At 36.5% G+C, this 21,674-nt stretch overlaps 1 protein-coding gene across 2 annotated transcripts; it reads left to right on the top strand.

Annotated features, from left to right (window-relative positions):
* The first annotated feature begins 417 nt into the window (after positions 1-417).
* EMB2804 (tubulin folding cofactor B) lies at positions 418-21,326 on the top strand. 2 transcript variants are annotated; one of them, XM_089136729.1, is made up of 8 exons: positions 418-576; positions 3,061-3,212; positions 6,159-6,277; positions 10,613-10,674; positions 10,810-10,851; positions 16,251-16,384; positions 17,187-17,256; positions 20,830-21,326. In XM_089136729.1, the coding sequence occupies exons 1-8, from the start codon at positions 475-477 to the stop codon at positions 20,875-20,877; spliced, it is 729 nt and encodes a 242-aa protein (XP_088992855.1). In that variant the 5' UTR covers positions 418-474; the 3' UTR covers positions 20,878-21,326. The 2 variants fall into 2 exon arrangements, with proteins under 2 accessions (XP_088992855.1, XP_088992856.1); XM_089136730.1 differs by lacking the exon at positions 20,830-21,326 and adding an exon at positions 20,078-20,371.
* The last annotated feature ends 348 nt before the right edge of the window (positions 21,327-21,674 follow it).

Genomic DNA, 21,674 nt, shown 5'->3' with positions numbered 1-21,674 from the left:
TGGTAAAGGGCTAAAAAATAAAAAAAAAAAAAAAAGGAGCAAATTGCACTGACACCCCAAAATGGAGGCATTAAAGCACTGACACCCCACTTTATGTTTAAAAAATACATTAACCCAAAAATTGAATTTTCATTGGATATATTTGTTCAATTTATCACTGAAAACCTTTCAGATTTACTATAGAGATATTTTTTAAAATAAACAATAATTTAACTATTTTTAGTGATAAATTTGACAAATACATCCAATGAAAATTTAATTTTGAGGTTCTTTGTACTTTTTAAACGTAAAGTAGGGTGTCAGTGCTTTAATGCCTTTATTTTAGGTTCCAATGCAATTTTCTTAAAAGAAAAAAAAAAAAAGAAAAAAAAAAAAAGAAAAAGAAAAAAAAAAAAAAAAGACACGAAAAGAAAAAGAAAAAGAAAAAGAAAAAGAAAGATCAAAGAGAAGCGAAGTGATTCGAAATCACCAGCGATGGCGTCGAAGTTGCAGCTTCCGGTGGACGAGTCGGTCCTTCTCCGAGTAACTCATTCTAACCTCAAGACTTTCTCTGCTGATGTTCGCTTCTCACTTGAGGTATAGTTCAAACTACATTTCGATCTCACTTTCTGGCCTCACTTCTGGCTTCAATACTTCAACTGCACTTCAAACTCAGTCTTGCTTCAGATGTTCTTATCATTTCACAAATTATTTAACCTGAAACTTTCATCAGAGAATCGTCTGATAGAATGATTATATATGTACTTCTTCTTTTTTGTTGATATCCGACTCTAATTCAAATTGGACAGCTTGTTTATTGGTTAAAAGTTGGAAAATGTGGTGTAATCTGATTCTTAAAAAAAATGGAATCAGGAATGTTTTTTGCCTTTGGAAGTTAATTTCAAATCTGTTGGCTTGATGCCAATGACTTTACTTTACCTTGCAAGTTTACACAAATGGAAAATACAAAAAGTTTAATCCTGTGCTAGGTTTTGCGTTGTAACTTGTCTGACAATTGTCATAGACACATGGGCAACTGCTAAGAATCCAGCAATTGAATACTTTGACTTGTAATCTAATAATAAGGTTTGTGCTTGTGATGAGGTTCTTTTTTGAAATGTGTTCAAGATGGGGAGTAGAGACAACAGGGAATAAAAGATAAAAAGAGGGAAGATAGAAAAGCTAGGAGAGGAAGTACGGGTTCTGGCTTTATTTACATAGCCTTGTGGTCTGCCTTGGGTGAGGAAGCCTTACCTCACCTCTTTTAAAGATAATTTAGGGATCCAAAAGTTTGCTTTTCTTTTTTATAACACAACATATATGGTGTACAATACTATGCACATAACCACCTACCTGATCACTTCCTAGAATACGTCCACATCCATAATTGCTCCTATTCCACTATTACTGACTCTCTATCCCATAAAACCACCTACAATCTATTTCATAATGTGTGTAACTTCTTAATCTATCTATCCCGTGTTGACGGCGGGCCAGCACTGGGGCCCATGAGCACCTCCGGAGCCACACCGTCGGCCCACGTTTTGGCGGCGGCCCCCCCGGCGCCCGGCGGGCCCCCTCCGTCTTTCCTTTGCTCCCGGTGCCGCTGTTTCCATCTATCTATACCAATCCATACAGCTACTACATATATATGCCAACCCATGTGTTTAAAGTCAAGTGCATAGCATTTTCTTAGCTGGTTTTCCAGTCTTTCTATCAATAATTAATCCACTTTGAGGGCTTGGGGTTAAAAACTGGCACCTTTTCACAATTTCATACTAGTTTGCCGGTGTTGCTATTCTACTGCTGTGTTTCTTGGTGCTACTTTATCCTTTTTGCCCCTATTATAGATATTTACAAAAATATGTGAACTTGTCTTGATAATATTAGCTGGTCTTCTTTGCTCTGTGTTCCTGGTCCATGGTTTCATCCTGCTGGCTGGATCAGTTACTGACACAGCAGTCTAAGCATATCTGAAGTTTCCTAAAATCTCTACACCCTCATTAGTCTAAGGATTTATGGTGATCCATTGTCATTGAAATACTTCAGCTATGATCAAAGGCATTAGACCTTACTGATTATCTTGGTGTCTAGCTAAGCTCCAGTCACAGATGCATCTTTATGTCCATGATACTGTCAATATAACTGCAGCTTTCAACTGTAGTACTGTACTTATGTTAGCTTCAAACTATAATAATGACAGCCAGCTAATTGGTCATCCTGCTTAGCCTACCATTATATTAAAAGACAAAAAAAAAAAAAAAAAACCACAAATTAGTAATCTATCATCACACTACATAAGATTGTTAGCACACAAATTTTCTTTTAGTGACTAGGTAGGTCTGGTCCTCCCACCGTTTATGCAGATGTGATCGATCAGTTTAATTGAACATAAATGGATTAATTATCCTAGTGCTTTTGATATGCAGTGCTAGGAGTATAAATGAATAACAGAAATCTGCAGTCGTCTGAACCTATATCCGTTAGGAGAATCCAAATCCGTCTAATAATGTTTAGGATAATCTGCTCTCCACTCTAAGCCTAACCTAGTATATAAAATAACAAAGATGTCAACAGGTAGTCAAAATCTTGTATTTGATCTATGTTTATGCCCATTAAGAAAGATATGTATATAATCCAGAAACTATCTGAATTTGCGTAATTCCCTCTGGAAACTAATAGGACATTATCTGAATCTCTCCGAATATAATTGAATGCGAATATGTTAATTCCACTATCTGATCCTAATCCAATGCATGTATGTTCATATATAGTACTCTTATATGATACATAAACATGGGCATGACACTGGCAAGCTGCACAAAATGGCTTATGTATATGAAAGTGATGTGCTAAATGCTTTGTAATAGCGATAAGAGCAAGTTTCCTTGCTGAGCCACAGGATCTGAGATCAATCAATGTTGCTTTCATCTGCTTATTTATTACATCTATTGCTGTTTTGTGTTGAATGCTGTTAGTTTTCACCTTTTAGAATATCAAAAGTAGAATACTTTGATTCTTGATTTTCAAACTATTGATTGTAGTTGCATTGACCTGTACATCTTTCTACCTTGCTTTCAGATGACTGTTGAATATGTCAAAGAGAAGCTCTGGAAGAAGTGCGGTACTTCTGTTAATTCAATGTCCCTTGGCCTTTATGATGACACAGGAACGAAAGTTTCTGATTTAAATGATGATATGAGACCGCTAGGATTTTACTCTCCACAGGATGGGTCTCTTTCTCTCTCTCTCTCTCTCTCTCCCCCCACACATATCTATTTGTATTTATTCATACAAATATGTTACCAATAGTCAGAAATATAAGGTCCAATGAACTGTGAACTCAAAGCTTTTTGTATTCATGGTGGTATAACTTCCATGGAACAATTCTTCCTGATAACATTTATAAGTTACTCTTTGCACAAGTTTCATGTCTCAATGTTGTTATCAATTTTTTTCTTTTTTTGGTTAATGATACTACTGTTACTACTATTACTATAATGTTCTACACTTTCTATTATTATTGTTATTTTTAAAATATACTTAGGACGGGATATGGTTGTGGGTATCGGGGAGACAACTCTTACATAGTGGCAGGTTGCCTAGGTCTTTTAGAGGTAGATTAATACCATACTTAATTTGATATTAGCATTGTTGTCTAACTTGTGGCCATAGTTATTCAAGCATTAAATCAACCACGGTGTCTGAGGGTTCCCAAAGTGCCTTGGACATTAGGCGGTTGCATGGCTTTGCTTTAATGAACAAAGCGTTCTACTTATAAGCTAAACAAATATTTTAGAGTCATACGAATGCAAGATATTCATCAAAAGAGCAAAACTAACATAAGATCATCTCATTAGACTATAGTGGAAAAATAGTATAATAACATATGTTTATATAAATATGGAAGTAGTAATTATGCTTACCTCTTTTTCTATTTTAAAACCCCAATTGACACTATAAATTTCATGATTTGTTTTTTTTAGGTTTTTCTTTTTCCTTCTTTTCTATCCTAAATCGTTCCCATGCTTCTCATCTACATAGTAAACTATCAATAATGTGTCCTATTGTGGAATACTTTTTTATCAATTACAACAACAACAACAATAAGCCTTGTCCCAACTAAATGGGGTCGGCTACATGGATTCTTGCCCTCCAATCAGTTCTGTTCGAGGCCATGCTAGATACAAGGCCTAAGCTATACATATCCTTTCTCACCACTTCTCCTAAGGTTATCTTAGGTCTACCCCTAGCTCTTCTAGTTCCTTCAATATGGATTATATCACTTCTCCATACAGGAGCATTTATAGGTCTCCGTTGAACGTGGCCGTGCCACCTCAAACGACTTTCTCTAAGCTTATCACTTATGGGAGCAACTCCCAGACCAACTCTAATATGATCGTTTCTTATCTTATCCATCCTAGTTTTGCCACTCATCCATCTTAGCATCTTCATTTCTGCTACACTGAGTTTATCTATATGATTCTTTTTAACAGCCCAACACTCTGCACCGTACATCATAGCTGGTCGAACAACGGTTCATCATAATTTTTTTATCAATTAAAAACCCAAAAAAATGAAACCGAACATATATTGTCCAAAAACCAACTGCCCAGTCCTTATAGCATCTTATGGCACCTAAGGCATCACCTAGAGACACAAACTGGTTAATTTTCTGCGTGTACATATAGCGGCCCAATGCCTAGGCTTGCCAAAAAGCCTTGATGCCTAGGCATCGCTTAGGGGGCACTTTGATAATATGCTTGTGGCCATGAATTTGATCTTATCCATTGGCTGAGCTACTCCGCTGATTATAAGACTTACCATGTCCAAAAGTAAATGGCTTGCTAAAAGAGTTTCAATATGTGAGGTTTAAATTGCAGGTTCCAAATATGCCTCTTTCATGATTGCAGCTATCATACTGTGTTTTTTGCTATGCTTAGTAAACTATTAATGGCATATGCTTGGTTGTTTTGTGAGACTCTTAACAGGTTTTCTCCACATCCTCTAAATTTACCATTATCAGCTTAGAGCAGAAAGGGTTGAGAATTTGGTGCTTGAATTTGGTGCTTGAGAAACTTGATTCATTCTTGTATGATATTTACTCAACTAACATTGCATGGATGCAGGACAAATGAGTTGCAAATGGGTCTTGCAATTACTAGTGGATTCTTCTTGTTTATTCTCTCTCCAGAAACATCTGTTGACTATCAATTATAGTATACATTTGACTCATGTAATAGCATGGAATTAAATCATGGTCAAAGCTGACTGCTATATCTGGGTTGTCTCTGTTTTTGGGGGGTTGGCTGAAAAAAAATCCAGGATCAAAACCTAGAAATGAGACATGGTATGTCTGAGTTTTGGGCCTGACTGAAACCAGGTCTGGAACCAGATCTCAATCCTTGTGTAATAGGCTCAATAGTCTATCTACTTCTGGCAATTATAATGATCCTTGTATTTTCTTACTAGGAGTTACCCATGTTACAGCCTCTCTGCGAAAGAAGGGTAGGGCTAATTATGATCCTCCCTAAACAAACAGTGGCAGTAATCTCATGCACTGGGTATGTTTTTTAGTTATCCATGTAACAGTAATAATGAAAGGTGATGTTTCTTGAAAGACAAATCTAGGCTATCAATTTTAAGTTTTTTTTTTTCAAATTTACCCCTCTCAAGGTTGGGAATTGTATGCTAATGTCTAGAGTTCTGGTACACATGCATGGGCGTACCCAATATAAAAGGGGGTATATGATTGAAATAAGTCTGAAATTTGACACATAACTAATCTAGACCATGTTCTCTCTCTATTAGTTGGTATGGACATTTCGACTGTCCATGTGGCATCATAAATGTTTTATGACATGGAAAAATCAAGAAACATTTATGAGAATATCAATTTCCCTTTTTTTAATTTTCTTAAATTACTTGCGTTGTTAATGCCTGCTAAAAGCATTTTCCGTCTTTCATCTTTTCTGATCTTTTATGGCTTCCTTTTATTTATTTCTTTTTTCTTTTTATAAATTAGGTACATCACAACTTGAACTTGCCTTTGGTCCTCCTATAGGAATTTTTTATTGTTATTCTTTCTTCATTTAAGCCTTGGTCAGTAATTTTGTTTGCATTATTGTTAAATAGATTTCTATCCATCTTTATATTATAAAGTCTTTGTTGTATTAAAGGTATCGACTACACATCATAGATCTGGACCCCTCATCAGTAACCTCTGGTGGCTGGCTGGAAGACACGTCGTTGGTGGAGAAATATAAAATTTCAGATGAAGCCTATGATAAACTGGATGGCAAGTCCCTTGAAATCTTATATATTATTGTTGAGGAACTTATTATACTTGATGTCATCCGACATCTAATTGGCCGTTGTTTTTGATACTATGGAGATAGCAACAAATTAAACCGAATTTCCAATCTTTTGTGTCTGTTATTTTAAAATTTACTGAATTTCAAAACTAGTTTGATAGAATGTCCCTATTCTATAAAACTTTTTCTTTATTTATAAACTTTTCTGCAGCTACATTCATATGCAATTATGTAGCAAGGTGGTAGCTATTATCTTAAGTTGTACCAGGCTTGGTTTAAAGTATCAGCTAGTCATTGTGACGTCACATGCTGATACGTCTCTATAGTCTTAATTCTATAGTATATCTTTTGTATACCATTGTATCGGCCGATACTGTGTGATAGTGATACGACACAGTCGATTCCTTGTGATATGGGCATTTTTTAATAAAAAAAATGTATTTTAAAATTTAAGTAGTATCATATCACAGAAACACAGTGGCAATAGATGTCAATATGTATCGAGCTATTTCAAAAAGAATCTGAAAATTTTCAGATTATAACAACTCGTGTTGATATGTATTGGCATGTATTACCCATAATTAGAATCCAAGTTTTTTTGGCTATATTTCTGATGAAACTTGGCAGAGATGGAAAACCAGCTTCTGTTGGTGTCAAAAATTCAAATTTCTTGGCTTAGTCATTTCTCTTAGAAATTTGTTTGAGCTTCACACTTAGGTTGGATTAAAACTTTTCATGCACTTCCTTATTTCTCTTTGGGCCAAAATTTACAAATGAGTTAATGAAATGGATGATGGCTTCTGTTTGAGTAGATTCTATTTTTATAGGTTAAGATAGGATACATTGGAGGCTGCACTTGGTTTATTTGTTGTTGGGTGATAACTGGGTTTCTAGAACGGGCTTCAGAAGCATCACTTCTAAAGTGGTTTACGTGTTTTTTTTTGGCCCCCTTACTGATTTTTGTCTACTTTTCCTGATTCCCTTTTATTTTCCTGCTTCTTCTTGTGTGGAATTACACATCCCACAACTATCTCTTAGTGCAACTTTGAACATCTAGAAATTCTAACCCTAAATTGAGAATAGTTTAGAAATTTCAAAGATTTTTCAGGAAAGAACTGAATAGTCAAAAGAGAAAAAAACATGCATTAAAGAGATGATATGGTACAAACTAGAACAGATGTTTGGATCAAGGAAGACATTTTTTGTAATGAACATGATACCTACTGATTTATCTAAAACCCAGGTTGAGAGCATGTGTTATTTGGACTAAACTGTAAGATGGAATCCTTTGAAATCTCAACTAATATGAGGGGTGCGATTAGGCTGATGTGGACAGATGTATAAAAAAAAGCAGGGTATGGATATAGATGAAAACAAAAATTTCATGCTAAACTAATAAGAGTTTATGAAGGCGGAGGTAGATAAGGATGTCAATTTGGTATTGATACCAAAACTGCCCGTATAAAACTGTACTGTGCTGAACTGTTTCAAAAACAGTATGTTACAGTTTTTAAAAATGTTTTCAATTGTGGTACGGTATGGTACAGATGGTATATACTGAAACTGTACCACATAAAACTGTTTATACGGATCTGTACCGTTTTATACTGTTTTTGTACCTTTTATATACTGTTGTATACAGCAATCATACCGTACCAATTAAATATCATCTTTTTACTGTTTACATTTACTATTTTTATTCCAGAACCATGCCTTACTGTGACAGTGCACTAACGGTTTTGTAGATGTAGATACAAAAATGTATGGTTTGGTTTCCAGTTTTGGGTATTCATTTTCTGTGATGTACCAAAACTGTACCGCTTGACATCCTTGGAGGTAGAGCAAACTAATAAACTGTTTGGACCTGCACTAATGGTAAGATATTCAATACTAGAAACTGTTTAGGTCCCAATACCTTCTCCAAATGAAAGAACGAGGCCCAAGAGAAACTCCAGGCCTGCTGCCCAGCAGCCAGCAACACAGAGAAGCACTTGCGGTAGACGTAGGTGCAGTATAGTAATTCTGCCCATATTACCATACCATGATGGATTCTTTTGTTAGGAACTTATATGGTCCAATTAGTTAATTTAAATATTCAGTCATAGTTAGTTTCTAAAGTCAGTCCTAACTAATTTCTAATATTTGTACAGATTACTTTCTAATTCAGTTAGTTCTTACACTCCAATCAGGACTTCTAATTTAAAGTTGTTTCTTCAAGTAGAGTCCAAGTTGGCAACGAATTTAGTATTTTCTTAGGCTATAAAAGCCACACCTCTCATGTAATAGCTACACAAATTGATATTAATAAATTCATCTATTGCAGCAAGATTATTTTGTTGTTCTTCCAAATAATATATTCCAGCAGTGGTAAGTTATCTCCAGGTGCTCGTGTAAAGGGTCCCTAGTGAAGTTAAGCGGAATGTTCCTCTACGGCTGTCGATTCAGCCTGCATTCAGATGAGTCCATCTTCCCGATAGCGTGGAACAAAGCTTCTTCATCAAGGTGATTTGCAGCCAGCAATCTCCATCCCCCTCCCCTCCTTTGTTTCTATTTTGGAACCCTACCTCTATTTGAACACTTATCCAACAGTCCTACATCCATGTCAGACCATTCCACCATCAGACTTTCCCTGGACTGCAGACCCCTTACATTAACAACCCCTCCAACACTCAGGTCCAATTACCACCCCTTTTTACCCATTCAAAACTTTAATCCTTAAAACCCTAACCTTAAGACCAGAATTTGAAGGTACATAACAGCAATTATCCATCAGGAACTTCTTAACTTGGAGATCCTAATCTAGGCAATCAACCCTATACTCTATCCCACTTTTAACCCAAGTATAAAGAAAACCCCAACAGCTACAGCCAAAATTCTCCTGTACCCTAAAAGGCCCTAAAAGCTTATTCATCTCGGATCTTGGATTTCTCATTCAATTGAAGCTACAACAGAAACAGCAATGATAGTTTTGAAGGAACAGAGTACTTGACCAGAAAAGGTACCGAGAGCTGCCTGCAAGTAATAGAGACCAATAACATAATAGGGGGGGGGGGGTTCATCTGAGTCCCCTGGAATTACAACTGTAAAACACTTCTAAGAGAATCAGAAAGTTGGGAATTCATCCATGATTTGGTTTGAATCCAGCCAATCCTAGGAAATCATTTTAATATCAAACCAGAGATCCACACAGAAAGTGCAAGTAGTGGAATGGCTCAATCGATTGAATCCTGTGTCTCTGCAAGTTGCGTGCCCTGTATGTAGACTGGGGTTTTGGCTTTTGCCTAATGTAAAATTATTAAACTTCTAAATTGGGAAAGCGGAAGAGAATGCATTCCAGCTGCATGACATATGCTGGACAGATAGGCAGGGTGGCAGTAGTATATGCTATGTAGCCTGGCAGTTTTCCTTTCCCCATTCTGAAGCTAAAAACCACTTATATCCTAACAAAAACAGAAAAATATAACTTGGCAGAACCTTCTAGAAGCTTAGCTTGGAGGTTATCTTCTTTACACCATATAGTTTATAAAACAGTAACTACTGTTGGAAAATAGAAGGGTTTCTAGAAGCAGCCCTGCACCTAGGTTTTCCAGCCTATTTCCTCTGGGTGCATCATCAGCTACGGCATGAGCTCATTTGGTTGCTCAATCAATTTCATTTCAGGACCAGGTCCCACGTCTGGTGATTATATAATATCAATGTAGAAGTGGAAATATTTAGTTGCATGCTCCGGCTGATGGAAATGAAACTTCATTAGATCTTGGAATAAGCACCTATCCATGTAGGAACCATCAGATAAGAAAGAAACTGTCTGTGATAGTTTCTTAAGAGATAAAGTAAGACATTATTTCTCATGTCAAGCTCGCCAGAATGTGATGGCATTTGACATTTTTTTTTTTTTTTTGAAACTCAGGAAAATATATTCCTCCACCGCTTCATGTCTTTGTCAAAATCTAAGGGGAATTTGTCACTTGTTAATCATTGAAAGCTTAAGTTTGGATTAACAGCATGATGAATATAGCTTATCTCATTCAGTTAGGATAGACCTAGTTGAGTTTATTTGAACATTTGAAAGCAGGAGTATTTTTTGTACTCTTCTGATGTATCAGTTTCATTAGGCTACAAAATTGCCATTCTATTATTTGCATTCGTTTTCTAAAGAAAATCGCTTTTTCCCCCTTTTGCTCTTGTGATAAGATTTACGTGGTGATACTCATTATGTTAACTCATAAGTTTGTTTTGAATTCAATAAGGTCTCTGTTAATTTTAAATTTTTGGCATCACGCTGACTGCTTACTAATTCACATGCACAATTAATTTAGGTACATACAAGAAATTTAAAGAGAAATTAGCATCTCATAATCCATCTGGTCATGAAAATAAAGTAAGTTGCTAATCCATTTAGCTTGCTTCTGGGTTCATATGCTACCATCTCTCCGTATCCTTATGTTGGAATAGGATGCTGTGGAGCTGATTATTTCCCTAGTCTTTGACTTTTTATTTATCCACGTAACTACAGATGCCAGATGACCACATGGGAGACCTTTGTGCAAATATCAAGGTCTGTATGGTTTCTTTTCTGTTTATTATTCTATCCTTCTCATATTGTCAGAGTCTGCAACTACTGGATATTTATGGTTGTGAGTATTGTTTCCCTGTAGTGAAATGCTGGTATAGATGAGAGAGAGGGAATAAGCCATGATTATGGTATTGGATCTTGACAGTCAAGTCGTGAAGTCTTCAGCCCTCAATCTTTATTATTTATAGATGAAAAACAAGTAGAACTTAACGAGGAAACAAAAAAACAGACTTAGAATTAGACTTACTAATGCAAATTCTATACAAGTTAATGACTCCTAACCAGTCCCATTCCCATCGAGGATTAGCACCTGTATTATCTCTGGACAGTTTTACCCTTCTAACACCTGTCAAAGATGAGCTATCAATTTTACTCGTTAGTAAAAAGTAAGAGGTGAAGGAGACAGTCTTAAGTTAACATGAGACGGTCTAATTCACCTCTTACTCGTTAGTAAAAAGTAAGAGGTGAAGGAGACAGTCACAGTTCTATGTGGTAATATTTGTCATCACTTCTATTGTTTACACATGTCCACATTACAACCTAGGTATGTGCAATATGACATTGGCACATCACAGATGTTAGAGTAATGCTTTATGAATTGTTTGAGAAGTAGAAGTCTGTTTGAGGTTCAGGGATATGAGAAAACAAGGGGAGAAGCTGGATTGTTTAGATGGGCAACTACATTTGGCATATGCTTGACAGAATTCTTTGGATATCCAACAGTATAGATGGTCTTAGTCTGCATGGGAAAAATAGGCTATAAATGACGTCCTGGACTGTTGGTGTGGAATCCCTGTTCCTAGGACTGTTAATGTATGCTTGATGTGGAATATGATGGAGGCTTTCTTCCCCCTAATAAAATTACTTTATAAACTGAAGTCCTTTTGTGTGCTAGTATATATGCATAGTAATACAGAATTATGTGCAATTTGCAAAGCATGCAGTTGACTTCTATTTGGGTACTTTTTAGCAAGGAAGAAATTTCGACCTTGCAAAAGGCCGAAATTTCGACGTTTTGGTCGAAATTTCGATCGAAACTGGACACTTTTTCTGAAAATTAGAACTTCAATTTCGGGCCTCATATGGACTCAAAATGATTTGGATTCTTGTATACTACCTATTTCAAGCATAATAAACACAATGGAACTAGTATTTTGTAAAAAACAAAACTATTGAAAATTTATCATTCAAGTATACTAACAAATGACTGGTTCCGACAAGTGCAAACTGTATTGCATACATGCATAGAATCAACAACATACATGAATTGTTTGGTAGAATGATTACATATACAACAAGTCAACAAAATAAAATGACCGGCTAGATCAAGTGATGGTGTCTCAAATATATAAAGCTAAAGCCTATATAACATATATACATAAAATAAAAATACATAATTTTAGAAAATAATTATTATAATAAAAAAAATGAAAAAATGGTAGCAAATAATAAAAAGATAAGTTTAACAAAACACAATTATAGATCATAGTCCTAGGCTAAACATATATTAATTTCAAGGCAATACAAGATCATTTAAGGCATGAACAAAACAAAAATAAAAAAAGGGGAAGTTTGGAACTGTTGGGTGTGGCTCATGCTTCACATTCTATTGTTGCTGGAGTTTCCTTTGTAGCTGTTGTGGCTTAGGAGGTGTTTGGAGGCTAAAAATGAGCAAAAGTGGTGTTTGAAGGCGAAGGAGTAGTGAAAATTAGGTGAAAATGTGATAGAAATCAACAAAAACTAAGGAAAAACAAGTTGGAATGCTGATATGTCGAAATTTAGGTCGAAATGGTCGAAATCTCCGAAATTTCGGTCGAAATTTGATACTTTTCCGAAATAATTGAAATTTCGTTTCGTTTTTTAAAAATGCAGACATTTCGACCGAAATTTCGACAATTTCGGTCGAATTTTCTTCTATGCTTTTTAGATCTGTTTAGAATTACTAGACCTATTTTGACCTATTTTGAGATGAGTAGTCATAATATTGCTTGTCTATGTCTACCAAATGTATGTGTGGCATTCTTTGGAAATTACACTTATCTATATCCTCAGTTTGAGATATAACGGACATCAGTGATATGGGCAACAGGATTATTAATGTAGCCTTAGAAGGATAAAGGTCAGGCTGCAGCACCTGTCAAAGAACCACAGCTCAAATTGGGGAAAAAAGGACTGAGTTTGAACAGTTGATTTTAGGGAGTAGATTTCTGATTTTGGATCTTTCTTTCCGTAGGAAGGTGCTGCAGAGGGAAATCAGATGTGTTTATTGAGGGGGATCTGTGATTGCAGTATGGACAGAAACTGATGGATTGATGGATCTGTGGAGTTGCAGATCTAGGATTACTGGTAGCTTGGTGGGGGTTCTTGGAATAAAAAAAACTCAAAACAAAGGGGTGGAGAGGGGATCAGGGTTTACTGGATCTTACTATTGCAGTCCTTACTGGCAGCAGCTTGTATTGCAGACCTTCAAACACATGATTCCACAGTCACAAAAGGAGCTTGGACTTCTCACCAGACACCAACAGCTTCTTGGAATTTAAACACCAAGGACCCAGCACTTGGCTTCAAATAGCAAGCAAAATGTAATTCAGACTTGAAACACGAGACAACGGTCTCTCACAGAGAAGAAAGACAGCAGTCAATAATTGCACTCAATAAAATTTAATAATTTCAGTCTGAGTTTCCTTTTGCCTGCAGTGGGGTATAAATAGGCCTTAACAGCCCAAGGACCAAATCTAATTAAGATAGAACTTAAAAATTAGAATGAGAACAAACAACTTCTAGCTATATGTATCCCTCATGAACTGTAGTTTCCCACTCACAAGCTAGATTATTACTTCACTGCCCGATCTTATATTGACCAGAGAATAAGCCAAAATTGAACCAATTGAAATGCAGCAAATTGCCAATGATATTTTAGTAATTTTTTAAACACAATGATATAACACCAATTTATTTCTGGAAGGTACATATTGGTTGGTATTTTGTTCTTTTTAATGAAATTATGGTAAAAAAGAAATTCTTTTGGAAAAGTATTATTTTTTTGGATTATAAATTCTGCAAAACTTTGTCTTGTAAGGACAATTGTAGCCAACCCCATTTAGTTGGGATAAGGAGTTGTAGAAATTCCACCAAAATCCGAACTTTGACCCAAACTCCATATGCAGTTGAACTGAATTTTGTTCTTCAATTCTTTGTGTCATGATTCAATTTCTTGTTAATAGAAGATTATACGTATTTTTTACTTGTAGCATCTTTCATTGCTTCCATTCTATAGAGTTAAGGGCATGTAACATAGACATCCAACCTTATATATCTTTGTATTTTGCACTCCTTTTCACGGTTGTCAAGGTGTCGATAGTCATCCAATACAAGTCTCGGCACCCTTTGTTGGAACTTGGGAGGCTGCCTAGGTGAAGGCGCTGACGGATCAGTGGCATCACTTTGATTTTTTCCTCAAACTCTTAGGGTTGCCTAGATGCCGGCGATGACTATTATTCTGTTTGTGTCAACTACTTTAATGCCTCAGTTAGTTTCACCACCTTGGATGCTAAACTAGGCCTTCAGGCTGACTGTATTTTTACAGAAAATAAGGATTTCACAAGGCTGGTACATAACACAATGCTTAGTTTTAGCACCTCTTTAATCAGTTAATCCTTCTTACTGGGGTTTGCAATTGAGAACTTTTCTTGTTTTCCCTCTCTAATTTTTTAAATGGCCAAACCATTTATTTTGGGTGAATGAATAATTAAATTAAAAGAAAACCCTCTAGAGGGGGAGGCACCCGGTATGAAGAAACAATAAGAACTCAAAACAAAGTGGCAATAGTCATCCTGAGGGCGGCATGTAAGAAAATAGGGTCAAGATCCTAGATGGTGACAATTAGCTTGTTTTGTAGAGATTTAGGAAGTGGCTTCAGGTGGTGCAAGGGGATCCTAGAGCTAACATGCATATAGATGGTTTGCCAAAACTACAAAGGCTGCGCCTCAAACCAGATGTGGGAGATGGTGGTTCTGAAGATTAGATTGCCAATGACATAGGCAACTTGAGCCATTAAAAGCAGCCTGAAGCCACTAACACTCTGTTGCAAAAGACGTGGGGTGATGGTTATGGAGCCAAATGGATTATATAGTGATATACCAGATGGGATGAGAGAAAAAGCAATCAAAGAAGAGGTGGGGATGTTTTCAGACTCTAAGTAGTGATGTGGCAGTTAAGGACGAAAGCCTGGGTCGGGAGGCAGTTGGAGAGAGCCCTCCAAATAGTGAAAGCTTGCTTAGGGATGTGGTCTGGAAATCACACAAGCTTGGACCAGGAGACATTGAGAGAAGTGAAATGGACATGGTTCCAAGTGGAGGAGGAAGAGAAGGAGCTAGTACGGGAGGGGAGCTAGAAGATTTTGACTTGATCGGGAGGGGGGAAGGTAGAATGGGAAAAAAGGATAAAAGGGGGGATGAGATAGTAGAAGGTGCAAGGGGAAGAACCTAGGAGCCTCCAGCAATAAAGGAGGAGAGATAGTTATTCTTGGGGACGCCTGAAGAGTAGACTGTGTGGGGGGCCCACAAGAGAGTAGAGAACGCCGCTGGGTTCCAAGGATCAAGTTACGAGGAGATTTTAAAGCCATAAGAGGTAACAGTGGAGATTGCTTAGAGGGCCAGGGGGCAAAGGGAGGAGTTCTCTCCAAACCTTGGAGGAGGGAGAGAGGGGCTGGTCCAAAAGTGCCCCTTCTTTAGGGGATAAGAGTAGGACGAGTTAACCCAGATGGAACCATGCTTTGGCACAATTTTTCAAATCAGTTTGAGAAGATCCTCGCAGATCCCAAGGCCACTGTTGACTTTTGGCTTTGAAATGGAGGCCCATGAGAATGGAGAAAATTGGAGGATTTGTGGCCTTTTGAGAGGAAATTACTGAACAGGGATTCCATAGCCTTGATGATGGCCTTGGGGACGGAAAAACTCCGCACTAGTGGATGTAAGAGGATTGGAGGATAGATTTGATCAGGCTAAACCTTGTCATTTTGTGCATGACATGATTATGTCACATTTGAGTTACATAAATTTTCTTTAACAATTACCACCTAGAAATTACTTGGGAACTACTTTGGAATCTTTGATTGTCTAGGTCTGGTTTTGATGCCTTAATTGGCTGAGTACTCTCTTCACTAGATGGATACTCTCATGCAGCCATGCATTCTGGTGGACTCTTTCTTCTTTCTACTCTTTTCAGAAATTAAAAGAACACAAGCATAAAATAGTTTTATGGATGTGTTTCATATGTAGAGAACTGTCAGTTCATGTACATTTATCTTCTTAAAGGTTTAAGAAAAGATCTGGTTTGTTGTCTTAAATGGTGAGTTTTTTATAGGCTATTTCTTGATGTAGGTTGGAGATCGATGTGAAGTTGAACCTGGAGAGAAAAGAGGAGTTGTCAAATTTGTTGGTAAAGCTGAAACTCTTTTCCCTGGTTATTGGGTTGGAATACAATACGATGAGCCTGTCGGGAAACATGATGGCACGTACGTAAATGTCTGCATTTATTCTTAATTTAATCTGTATCTTTTATATATACATAAGATCATGATTACAGCTTGTAATTGCTAACAAATTGATGAGGTCATCTTCTAATGTCTTTTAATATAGTATCATAATTCCATATTTACTTGTCATAGCTTTGCTCAATTATGTGGCTTTCTTTTCATTGATGTGCCATGGCTGATGCATTTGATACTTTGGTATTATTATTAAGAGCAGAATCCCTCTTAAGTTGCATTTCTTTTCTTCACATGTTAAGTGTAAAAGCATGAGTTTCCTCAGAACCTTTGCATGGAGTAGTGTAACTGTGTAACGGAGCTCTTAGCAATACATTAGTGTTGAAGAGAGGGCCATAAGGGGAAGGGGTTCAGATTTGGTTCCATACTTGTAGTGAATTGAATTTGAGACAACTTCTGGGCCTTGAGGCAACTTCGAAATATATAGTTCAATCATGATGATCTTATCCTGAAAATTGATGTCCCAATCTCATGAATTCAATGTAGCAGCTAATGTTCTTGGTTCGTGATTTCCAACATAAATTTGTCATTATAATCTAGCAACTGGAAATAGCAGATAGAAATAAGTCTTATCATTAATCCTCATTTCCTCATAGATGTTACTGATTAGTTTGTATTAAACAGCTTATATTGAACTTCATCCTGGTTACATGGATTTCCATTCAGTTTGTTTGATAATTGTCCTATTCCCTCTCCTTTCTTCTGTACATTATATATACTGCAGTCTGCTTTTTATTAATATTGTTTTTGTGTTGTTCTTTAATTCCAGGGTAAAAGGAAAACGCTACTTTGATTGCCCTCCACTTCATGGTGTAATGGTCAGGCCAGACAAAGTGAAGGTTTGTATTTGACTTCTTCTCTGATCTATGTTTTCCTGAAAAGACATTATAATGTAAAGCTAAAGCTAGGATCCGCTTAGCCCCAAATAACCTTTTAAACAGATTCATAGTATACAGAACAGAAATAACCAGTTTAGGGTCTGTACGAAACCAATACTTGAAAATAAGTATTATCAGGTTGGGTTTAATTGAAGCTTGTATGGTAGCAACCAACTGCTGCAAGTTTCAATCAATTAAAATACTTGGGTGGAGAGATATGGCCTCAGTCATCAAAATAGAAACATAGTTTGGAAAATAGCTACTTTTAATTTGAAAAGGTGTCATGAAGTAATGGGTGGTCAGAATATTGGATCAACAAAGCGGAGGTGAGATGGAATGGAAGTCTAGAAACCAGTAGTGTTTGTGAGATGGAGGGGGAGAAAGTTTCAATCCAACTAAAACTTCAAGAACATACATGGTTCGAATGGGAGTACAGAAGCCGCAGCTTAATCACTTGTGGATGGAGTAACTTCAACCTGCTATTCTTCATTCAGTAGCATAAGATACATCGCTCCAGTAAAATTTGAATGAGGGAGGCAGCAGCAGAACGACTTACAGAATTAAAGGGGAATAAACATAATTCAGCTCTCTCATCTTGGTTCCTCAACCATAGGTATTTAGCTGTCAATAGTAAGGTCCTCACCCTTCTCGTCACACAAGCAAGACACAGAGTATCACATAAAGTGAAGCTTCAATAATTAATTTCATAAAATCTACAGGCTGAGAACAGCCAATTAAATGTATACAGAGCAAAGTTTTGCTCAACCATAGAAATTTGACTTTGCTAAGGCTCTCTTTGGTACGATTTAAATTTATATTTATTTGGCATATAAACATAATTAGACGTGTTTGGTATGATTTAAAATCCCTATTTCTGATTAAAATAAAACAATGTAATCATAAATTCATAAAGGGGTTGTTTATGATTTATCACCATAAACTGTTAATTTTTGTTCATATGGGTAACATTAATGAACATGTACAGAATTACTACTTAAGTGAGGGATAAAATGGTAAAAGTAAGAAAAATTAGAACAAGACGTTTCTTTTCTCTCTCTCCAACCTCTGCATTGCTCCCACCTTCCCTTTGAGGGGCATCAAAACTAGGCTGAACCAATAAAACCAAACCAAATATACCCGAAACTGAGGTGAACCAGCCAAAATGGGGTGAAACATCAAATCCAAATCAATATGAACTTATTTTTGATCATGTTTTGTATAGAGATTTTGTAATCCAAAACTATACCAGAGGGTATGAAAGCCAATACTGGAAAGAACTTAAAAATATTAAATCAAACCAAGATCCAATAAGAAACCAAAACCAACTTGAAATTCATTAAAAGTACACTTCTTCATTCTTCTAAATATATGTTGAGGTAAACCAAAACCAATCACAAACCAAACCAGTAATACATAACATGTTATTCATCCAACTATACCAAATCTGATTTTTGTTTTGTAATGTAGGGTAAATTAGGGTAAATTATAGTTACCTCTCCTCTTAGTTGGTTGAATGGTACCTAGACCCCCTCTTAATATGCTAATGACACTTACACCCCCGCTGTTGTTGGAAAGATGATAATAAGGACCCTATAATCAATAAACCCAGTTAAGTGGTACTTTTGCTGTTAAATTTTGTCAAAACCCCAAAATATGCTTACCTGATATGATCTTTGGTGTTAACCCAAAACTACCCTCAGTCACCCTAATAATTAAAACTCTAAACTACCGTGGTTAATTTAGTAGTCAACTTCCACCCTGCCCAGCCCCAACTAAGCTCATCCACCTCACAGCCCTGCCGAAGAGCCCAATCTGCAACCACATACTAATTCCATGTTTTGAATCCCTTGGTAATCCATGATTCGGAAATTTCTTAGAAAAAAGGGAAAAGCAAAGGGTGGGGGCAGGGGCAAGGTCAAGGCAGCTTTGGAGAGGAAGGATTCAGATTCTTATAAAGAATCGCATGGAAACAGAGACATTTAGGGTTTTTAGTCAAATTACATTAAGACTCTGCCTGAGCCTACGCACCAAAGCGAACCAAAGTGAAAGGAAAATTGCACCAGTTCCTAGGGGTTTAATACCACCCTTGCTAATTCCCAACTATGAAATCAAAGAGAAGGATGGCAGGACCTCTTTCATTTGAAACACATTTCGGATTCAAAAGAGCCATTTTTCTGGGAAATAGAGAAGAACTCAAAACCCATTCTCAACTTGATAGCATTCCTTTTTTTTTTTTTTTTTTGGGTGTGGGGGGGGGGGTGTTGGGTATAAGATTTGGTTTTACAGATATAAATGTTGGATGCAATCAGATTGCAACTCACTGAGGCTTTTAAACCCATAAAACAGAGGACCTCACCAGATTAGTTTTTGGTTAGGTCGCTGATGCGATCCAACTTCATGCCCTTTCCCCCTATCATGAAATTATAACCCGAGTGAGTTTGCATTTCATTTGAGATACAAGGTTTGAGTAATCTATAGCTGTTTCAGAGAACAAGAACAAGTCTGCTTTGGTGAGTACTTTGGTCTTTTAGTTTGTTTTAATTTTAGGGGTACTTAGTATTTTAACAATGTCAGGCGTAAAAGGGACATTTCATTCCACTTAGTAGCGAAAGTTGACGGTAGGGAGGTTTTTGTTAATTCCCCCCCCCTTCTAAGTAAGACATGTATAAGTGTCATTAACATATGAAGAAGGAGGTCTATATGTCATTCGGCCAACCAAGGGGTTGATATCCACTTCTTGTACCTTCTATTATTGTTACTAAAATAAAAAATTTATCGGCAGGTTCTCCTCCTCGCACCAGGGGATTGATGCAAGTGCACTACCTTTATCTTATCTAACCCATCCAATCCACTTGGGTATGTAGATGGAGATAGACTTGGTCTAATGGGAGTTTTGGCTATAATGGGATATTAGTATATATTTATTTGGACTTACTGTTGTATTCTTTTGTTTACTTTGAATGGGCTAACGATTAGTAAAGTTCAATTAAGATGCAGTTTTATAGTTATGAGCATTCTCCTTCTTGCACGACAGTCCTTTATCAATTTGGATCAGAGCTGAATCAGTCCAACTGCTTTCTTCCTTTCTTCTTATTCTTCTCAAATCTCTTTCTTGTTGTTGTTGTTGTTGTTGTTGTTGTTGTTGTTGTATGGTTTACAACAGCAAAAGCCTTTCATCCCAGCACGGGTTCCTTCTTCCCCATTATGATAGTGATAAATAAAAAAGGTAAAAACAGAAAAATATTACAATTATATTCACCACTCCACCAGTGCCAACGCCCACGCCTGAAAAAAAATAAAAGCAAAGAAAGATCTGCAGTGTTTTTCTTCTTGGGATCATATATTGTCCTTAAGTTGTCAGAGCTAAACTTACCAACGACTTGGTAAGTCTTGAAATGCTAACTAGATATGGTTGTGAAGAGAATAAGGTTCTGTGTAGTTGACTTTCCTTAATGTATGGCAGAGTCTGTTTTTTTTGTATTATTCAACTTTTCCTGAGTTCAGAAGGTTTAACTATGAGCTATCATCTTCCAGGTTGGAGACTTTCCTGAGCGTGATCCATTTGAGGATGATGAAATCTGAATTGTTTATTTGAGAAAGTGTATTTTTTCTAGTGGTTGCTCGTGTGGATTGTTTCAGTGTCACCACTCAGAGAAATAACTTGTCTCTTATTATTAGGACATTCGATTTGTGGTGATTCCTCTTGATTTGTTGACTGTCATCTGGGTTTGTTTTAGATGCTTTTCTCACCAGCTTGTTCTTAAAGAACAAAAGAACGAACCATATTAACAAATGCATACGACTCTTTCTTTTATTTTCTCTGAACAGAAAAACGTTAGAACATTAACTTTGTTTTTCCCATTAAATTATGCATGCAAGGATCTGGATCCTGATTGTCAAAAATTCTTGAATTGAAACTGTGACTTTACTGGAGTTGCTGTGACTTTACGGGAGTAGGACTAGAATCCATAGGCTCACAGTGTAGGCTGATAGATAATAAAGGCCACACATCCTACAAGACTGCTTCTCTTTGGAATCTTGCAAGGTGCCTGAAAAATGGAGATCTCCACTGAGATGGCAAGAACTTGGTCGAGATGTGTGATTTTTTTACATCAATTCAATGGGTTTTAGGTTTTGCGATGGGTTGAAATTTGATATTTAGTCTATTTAAGGCTTTTTGAATACATTGGTGGCTTTGAATTTGTGATAAAACAACTTTAAATATGATTTTTATATCTACCCATTGTGTGAAATCAAAATGATGTAGGATTGGAGAATGCAAGGTTATATGAAATGTAATACAGAATTTAAAAAAAAAACAAGTGTATTAAATACATCAAATAATTTAAATGTAATAAGAATTCCATTCATATGAGTAT

Source organism: Hakea prostrata, chromosome 10, assembly GCF_041222555.1.
Source record: "Hakea prostrata isolate BN-2017 chromosome 10, UWA_Hpros_2, whole genome shotgun sequence".
NCBI lineage: Eukaryota > Viridiplantae > Streptophyta > Magnoliopsida > Proteales > Proteaceae > Hakea > Hakea prostrata.
Note: the sequence above shows the minus strand (reverse complement) of the source record. Positions and strands in the feature narration are given on the sequence as shown.